Raw genomic sequence first — 8,073 nt, forward strand, 5'->3', positions numbered from 1 at the left:
GGGTAGTCGGGCGCTAAACTTCAATCCCACCCACGAGAAAAACGTTGAACGTCTCCGTAGCCTATGCATGCAACTTCTAATTGAGAAAGGCCAACTAATTGAAAAAAAAAAAACTGGTCTTTTTCAGGACAGCGCGCACATAACTTTTCGGTCATAGGTTGTCACCGACTGTAGTAAGTGTTAAACGACATTATAAAGCTTTGGAAGTGAGAAACGACCAGTCGAATGAGCCACAAATGTCCTTGGTCCAAGAGGAGCAACAGGATGACTCAGTATCTGGTTTCTCACGGTGAATTTGAGGAAATTAAACGTCTTTTTTACGTAGGCGCGGTCGGCAAAATGTTGTCCCCGCATGTTCACACAATTTAAAGGTTTGTTTGATTGATTGATTGATTGATTGATTGATTGATTGATTGATTGATTGATTGATTGATTGATTGATTGATTGATTGATTGATTGATTGATTGATTGATTGATTGATTCTAATGCCCCAAAGCAACACTGTGGGTTTTCATCATGACATAATAAATCTAATTGTACGAGCGTTCTTTCTGCATTTCGCCCATATCTATATGCGATTGCCGTGGTCGGTAATCGATACCTAAATCTCGAGATAGCAAGACCTCACATAGCCATTGAGCCTCAAAAGCAGGCACTGGTTTCATATAGATGTCTTACAGACGTCATATAGAGCAGTTTTTTTTTCTTCACAAGCCTTTTCGCCCGTAAATTCTACGTAAATCCTCTACTGACATGTCGCGGATTGCTTTAGTCTCCCAGTGGCCCTTTCATCTTCACAGCCTAATGCAGACTGTTCTGTGCATATTTTACCCTGGTTTGCAATCCTCACAGTGGGAAGTCTTCCGGCACGAGGTAACTTGTTAGGAATGGAGACCGACATTGAGCTGTTACGACGTCTTTTAAAGTCATCCAACTAGAGCGAGACACTGTCGCCACATGCTTAACAGAGTACCATAACGAGTGGTCGACACTAATCTTTATCCCCAAGTACATTTGCCGCAACGCTGTCTCGGAAGCCACGTTCATACAGTGCCGTGCTTTCTGCATGGATGGCGGGAATGTGGTAGAATGAGAGCAGCTCGTACATCCGCTGCGCAATTGTCGGCCGTATGGGCAGCTGTTGTGAACGCTCACTCACCTCAGAGGAAGTGGTCGTCGTGGTGGCGTTGTTCCGGCATTTGGCGCCAACGCGGAGTTCTTTTCTTGACCGGTATTGGCTCGTGCACAACGTGAACGAGACGACCAGAGGCGTGCGCCACACCCATGAAAAATTTCTGACATACGACATCGTGCCGGCCTGTCGAGATATTACTAATATCAGGTTTGAATTTGTGAGAACAATCACATAGAGAGAAAAAAAAATCTAGCAACCAACTGCTACCAGGAGGGGCACAATCAACGCGTGCCTGCTCCAAAAAAAAAAGAAAAAGAAGTGCATAGAGAAAGGCATAGTCATAGTAAGTGAAAAGTTGAAGACAGATTGAAAACTAGATATCCGGGTGGTTAGGCGAACATTTTCACATTTTTTTTAAAGGTTGCCTGCAGCAGATATATCACCGTTCTAGTTCATGTGGTGGCGTACTCGAAGTGGCGGACACTACTTGCCCAAAAAACTGAAATGCATAATCTACTAATTAAGAAAATAAACTAATTTTATAACTAATTACGTGTCGGATTATATTGCAATTTACAAATTCTAGCGGTGGAGTTCTCAGGAACGAGTTCTCAGGATGACGCCAGTTTCGAGATAGTAATTCCCAAGCTTTCAGGAGAAATTCATTGGCGTTGCAGTTACTTTCTTAATAAAACGTCGTTTTATGTATTCAAGCGCAAAAGTAACTGGACTGCCCACCATTTCTCCGCAAAGATCGAGAATCAATATCTCGAAAATGGTGTAATCCTGAGAATTCGTTCCAAGTAGATCCTCCTTGCGAACTCCACGGCTAGAATTTGTAGATTGCCATAATGACCATAAGGTTATTAGTTAAAACGTTAAGTAGTGAATTTTTGTTATTAGTCAATTATGCATTTCAATTTTTCGTGCTAGTAGTGTTCGCCGCTTAGGGTGGGCCACCTGATGAGCTAGAATTGTGCGATCTGCCGTAGGCAACCTTTAAAAATGTTTGAAAGTGTTCGCTGAAACACCCGGTATATGAAGGCATATAGGGGACATAACAGTGAAGGTCGCGAGAAAGGGTTCCATGCAGAGAAGAGATACTTATAGTAGACGCAGAAATATACCGCGTTCCTCTCGAATTTTTAGATGCAGGCGAGATGAGGTAAAATTACGAATTATATTGATAAAGCTTCGTAGCAGAGGTACACTTTGATATCTGCGCAGTAATAGTTGATACGCTATTATTAATTATAGCTTTACTCAATAATCTGGCGTGTTATTAGATAATTTGGGGAAGTACTGCATTGCTACCGAATCGAAGTCTGGCAATACTAAAAGCAAAATCTTTTCATAGAAGCCCTGCATTGTACGTAGTTGACACGAGCTTCGAGAAATACGCTCTCGAGGTGTGGGACGATATGTGCATCACCGTATTCACCTAACGTTTCCGCACTGTGGAAAATTACAGTGCGGGGACTTGATTGATTGATTGATTGATTGATTGATTGATTGATTGATTGATTGATTGATTGATTGATTTTAACATTCCAAATCAATAAAGTCTCTATGAAACGCCACGGTGCAGCAGATTACTACTGAATAATTTTGGCCACCGTTAACTGTGACAACAATGCACTTCACGACACATTTTTGAGTAGCGTAAAAGCATTCGCTGATGCGTTCTTACCATTCCCATGAATCGAAGATTATTTTTCAACTTATAAGGCGCAGGGCCGGCGGTACTGCATCCGTCGGAGAGCATCAGAGCTTCCCGTTGGGTGATGTGAGTGCGAAGTACGAAGGCACTGATCGGAAAAGACCTGTCGGCAGAGGAGGTGTTCAATCTGAGCAAATTTGCCGAAATCAAACACTCGGAACACGCTGCTGTCTCTTGTAGAACGTTCGTGGAAAGTACGGTGCAAATGCGTGCCACAATTGCACACGCCCCCACCCCTATAACGTGAGCAAGCAAACGCAAAAGTTTTAAAGAGGTGTTCGAATAGCGAAATCACTGAATCGAACAAGAATAATAACGCACCCGACGTGGCGTTCGAGGGCCTTGAACAACTCCTTGTTCGTGGACATGCGGAGATGGGTGCCCAGGATGACGTACGCCTTGCGCTGCCTCTTCGCAGCCATTTTCGACGCCCTCCGGCGGATATTCTCCTGGATACTTTTAAACTTCTACAACAAGAAAGAAAAATGCACAAGACAGTTACGCTTTTTAAGCATGGCGCTTTCACTTGACGGTGATATAGACGCCCGCCCATCTTTAGGTGGTGGTGGTGATGATGATGATGATGGTGATTAGGATGATGATGATGATGATGATGATGATGATGGTGGTGGTGATGATGATGATGATGCGTGGCGTTCAATAGCGCAAGGGCCAGGGCTGGCCAAAGAGCGCCAAGCAAGTGACTTGAGAGCGGGGTGACGAAACTTCGTCCGTGAGAAATGCAATAACGCAATAAACACGGGAAACAAGAAAGATGCTCCAACAAGTTCATTTACTTTCCTTCTAGCTTGTCCAGCCAAGAACGTCACATGTGGCTCACTCAGTAACATTATTCAGGGCCTGGTATTAAAATTACCATAAAGCGTTATTTATCTCAGTAGTAACCTGTCAGCAGATGAAAAGGGTTTCAAACTTATTGAAAATATACACGTATAAAAGTCATCACAGGAAGCTGTGGGCCCCGTAAGAAAAGTGAACGCTTACACAAGTAATTAAGTCTGAGGATGAGAAACGTTTCCGGTAATATCTTCTTGCATAGCATATTGTCGCAGCAGCCTAAAGTAAAACGTGATTTCGTCGGACTTTGAAATACAAGTCTCAGTTGCAAGCAGGTCAAGTTGAATGCATCTGACACCAACAGTGTACCTCAAGCACTCCAAAGGCTTTGCCCACAACGCCGTCCGGGGGCGTGGTGTCGTCGGGCTTGATTCGCAGGTCGAGGATGGCGTAGTGGTAGATGTTCTTGTGCATCCAATAGTTCCTCATCTTGTCCTGAGCTCTTTTTCGTATAAGGTCGTCCATAACTTTAGGCACTTTTCTGAAACAAGTACACAAAAGTTTTTTTCCATGTAATATTCATTCGTTGATGACGTGTGGGGCTATGTTTTACCCTTTTTTTTGTGCAGGATAGAATAAATAGGCTCTTACAATAGCTAATTTAGGAAAGCCGTGCCTATGGTCAAATCGTTATCACACACTTTGCAACGTGTCTGTCGGTTGAGTCTCGTTGTGTCACAAGTTATGTGTCGAGAACTATAGAAACATTCAGCGGTGCGCTTGAGATTGTTAGCCGTTGTTCTATCTATACGAGGGACGACATGTTGACGTAGCAGTAAGAGCGCCCTCGCAGTTACCAGGCGTCTCACAACGCCGGCGTAGCAGGCACACACGTGGGGCTCTTCAAGTGGAGTTTCTACACTGGCCTGGTGAGGAGCGCCGACAAATAGGTAGGAGGGGACGCGCATCGATCCTACACATGTCGCATGCGGCGGACGACCGTTGGAATTCGTAGTTTCAGATTTACCTGTTTGCTCAGACCCCCTGAGTGCAGCGTGTTGTGGCATATGCACATAACTGTAAAGCAGGAACGCTAGAGTGTTTGTGAGAACTACGATCATGACGGCAGCGGAAGGAGGAAACGCTGCAGTCTTTTTCACTGCGAGTCGCACTGGCGCGTCTCGCGCGGTTCTCGAAACCTTCTAACCGTCTACGTCAGGGCTGTGACAGCACGTTGACGGCGACGGCGCCAACGGCAACAACGCACCTCGATTGCCCGTACAAGTGCAATAATATAAATGTAACGATGGATCCCGCACGTTCCTGTGAATCGGTGATAAGCGAAGTGGTCGGGTGCTTACTGAAATGTGTTCACCTCAACTTATTCCCTTTTACTCAGCGTTGCTCGTTTATTGCGCACACTGGTCACGTGTTGTTCCCCTCAATCCCTTTATCCACATTTGGCCGGCTTCTTCAATTTTCTATTGCCGACCTCTTTGCTTCTCGCCTCTTGTTCTCTTTGATTATTCGAGCATCCACCCAGTGGTACACACCCATTTTAGGAGTAGAATTTCTCACTATATTACCCAGAGGGAAATCTGGCGCTGCTGCGCTGTGGTATACGTGAAAATACCGGTATATTGTGATTTAGGATTGGTATCGTTCTCGGAGAGCCAGGACGCTTTGAGACCCGCCTGGCTAGCACCATTCCTTCTGTTACAATGATTCATTTCCTACTGAAACAGCGCGTAAAAAGCAGTTTTAGCTTTGTTATTTCAGAAAAAGTTGTTTTGTTTCATTATGAGGACTTGTTATTGGATGTGCAATTTTATCAAATGTAAAAAGGATCAGCGGATCGTTAAAGTTGAAGGACAGACGACAAGATTCGCGCTCGCTTTGAAACAGCTTATCATCTGTTATTGCTTTTTTTCGTTTAATTTTGCTTTGTAGGAAGCAAACTTCATTGAAAGATGGAATACGGGTGAATGAAAATCATTTATGTAGACTTTAGTTTAAGAACGCATTACTTGTTTAGCGATATCCACAATTTAGACCAAGCCTCGTACAACATCAGACAACACGAGCCTCTCACATCCATATACCTATGCAGGAATGAAAACGTAAGGAGGGAGCAATCGCGCAATGCGATTGAAGCCAAACCTGGTGGCCCAATACGTGATTGCACGTCAAAGTGTGCGATTGGCTTTAGTGTTCCCGCTCTTCAGGCAGAGCCACGGCAGGGCAGCTGAACAAACGCGAACCGAATAGAAACTACTGGCATAGCTTTTGGCAACCAAACGTCTCAGCAAATCTCGATTCTTGACCCGTGATCTCGACGCAAGAGGTCACGAGCTGGGCCACCACTTAGCAAATGTATAGGCTTCATGGAGTGTTCGCTTACCGAGGGTGGCTGCGTGACGTAGTGCTCTCTCCTAATTTTTTCCTTCCTCTGTGCATATACCGTCATTCCCATGACAGCACAGAGCACTTTATAATTCTAAACTCCCATAGACAGTGGTGCCAGATTTCCCTCTAGGTAATATAGTGAAAAACTCTGATTTTAGGCGTTTGGCCCAGGACGTTCAGACACACCCCAGTGTCACATTCCCACCTCCACGTACCCAAGATGTGCAATCGGCAAGACAGCAGCAAAAGACAGCAGACAAAACTCGCTAGGTGGGAAGAAGAGGCCGAGAGAGCCTAGCCTTAATATGTGTGATATGCTCATAAATACAACGGGGATAATTCGCATTAAGCACAACTGGAATAAAAAAATTGGATATAATTGATGTGCTTCTCTTTGAAACTACTTTGTGGCTTTCATAAGCAGAGATATACCTGCAGTTCAGACAAATAGTATAAAAAAAGAATAAAAGAAATTTGTGCCACTGTTACGGCTGAAACAAAAGAGCCCTAACTGTATATTACGTCCAGGTTATCGAACCAATGTTTCAGGGTAAGATTAGTGATGGGTACTTGAAAAAAATATGCGTGGCTCTGCTGTCGGAAACATGGCAGACCAGTGGAGCTGGGGGAATGCCAGTGAAGTAGTGCCAAACCGCACACAAGACACACGAGCGCCTGCAATGGCGTCCGTGATTCGCTTGCCAACTCCGTACTAGACGCCGCGGTTGTCTCCACTCTGTGTGGAGTGGCGGGCAAGCAGGACATCGATGCACCCTGTATTTATGAAACGGAGCCGCCGGAGAAGAACGCCCTAAACGCGCATGGGCAGGCACGTAAAGGGATACGCTAACATCTCCAGCCAATGGCCTTGCCCGATCTTCATTACTTTCGCGCGCGAGGACGTCCGTCCCGAACGGCTCCGTGACAATGTGGCAAAGCACGCGTACTTGAGAGGGACGTGGATGCCGTAGGTGGTCTTGACCGCTTTGGCGGCCTTGTCGAGAACCTGCTGCGTGGCCTTGTCACCGTCGTTGAGGAAGGTGTCGCCGCCCTTAGGCAGCGCGTAGAAGGGCACCAGGGCCACGTCACACAGGCCGTCGAGCCACATCGGGCCGTACTCCTGGGTCCGACCACCGAGCACGCACACCAGTGACCGGCTGGGTAGCAGCTGGGGCGAGTGACCGGTCTTGCGCCCAGTGGGGTTCGTCCTTGAACCTGCGACGCCGCCGCGCACAAGCGTGTGGCAAAGGAAAGGTATTGATTATGCCGGCTCTATGCTCAGTGCTCGCCAATCGCATACCCGTCGCGGTAGCTTATAGTAGGTATATGCCGTGTTGCTCCGCCGAGCTCGTTATGCGTTCGATCAATCGATCGATCGATCAATTGGTTAGTCGATCAATCATTAAATCAATTTTATATGTTTCTGAAAGTTCTGTAAAACAGTGAAATGCCTAATCGACTAATTAGCAAACAATCGCTAATTAATTTTTTGACTATTTACCTTATGGCACATACTCCAACTTACAAATTCTTGCGGGTGAGACTACAAGGCATATCCACTTGAAAAGAATTCTGTGGAATTTACGAGATGTACACGGTCAGACTTACGGTAAGAATGCACTGTCGTTCCAAGTCAGAAGCTAGAAATGGTTTTATTTAGGCATAAAATGAATTACAATAATTTGTGTATACAGGAGGAGGTCTCCTAGTCAGAGACTGTGGGACCTGTGGGACTTTTCCAAGTGGACATGCCTTGCGAAATCCGCAGCCAGAATTTGTACATTGAAGTATTGGCTTCTTATGATACGATCAATAGATGTCGGGGCGCTCGGTTACCTTTCTTCTCGTTCATAAAATTGAAATATGTGTCATAAGGTAATTGCTTAAAAACTGAATAAGTGATTTGTTGTTGAATATTCAAATATGCGTTTCAATATTTTTTTTGCGCGTGTAATGTCTGCCTCATTGAGTTGAGCAGCTCATGTGCTAGAATTGTGTGATCTGTCTTCGGCA

General features: G+C 45.3%; 1 protein-coding gene across 1 annotated transcript; it reads right to left on the minus strand.

Moving 5' to 3' along the window:
- Positions 1-2,731: 2,731 nt before the first annotated feature.
- Positions 2,732-7,380, minus strand: LOC129388097 (uncharacterized). The gene is made up of 5 exons (XM_055078141.2): positions 7,008-7,380; positions 4,024-4,195; positions 3,178-3,323; positions 2,827-2,959; positions 2,732-2,758 (listed from the first exon to the last, which is right to left on the minus strand). Exons 1-5 carry the CDS (start codon positions 7,166-7,168, stop codon positions 2,732-2,734), a joined length of 639 nt encoding a protein of 212 aa, XP_054934116.1. The 5' UTR covers positions 7,169-7,380.
- Positions 7,381-8,073: the final 693 nt, after the last annotated feature.

The sequence above is a fragment of the Dermacentor andersoni genome, chromosome 3, assembly GCF_023375885.2.
Source record: "Dermacentor andersoni chromosome 3, qqDerAnde1_hic_scaffold, whole genome shotgun sequence".
Classification (NCBI taxonomy): Eukaryota; Metazoa; Arthropoda; class Arachnida; order Ixodida; family Ixodidae; genus Dermacentor; species Dermacentor andersoni.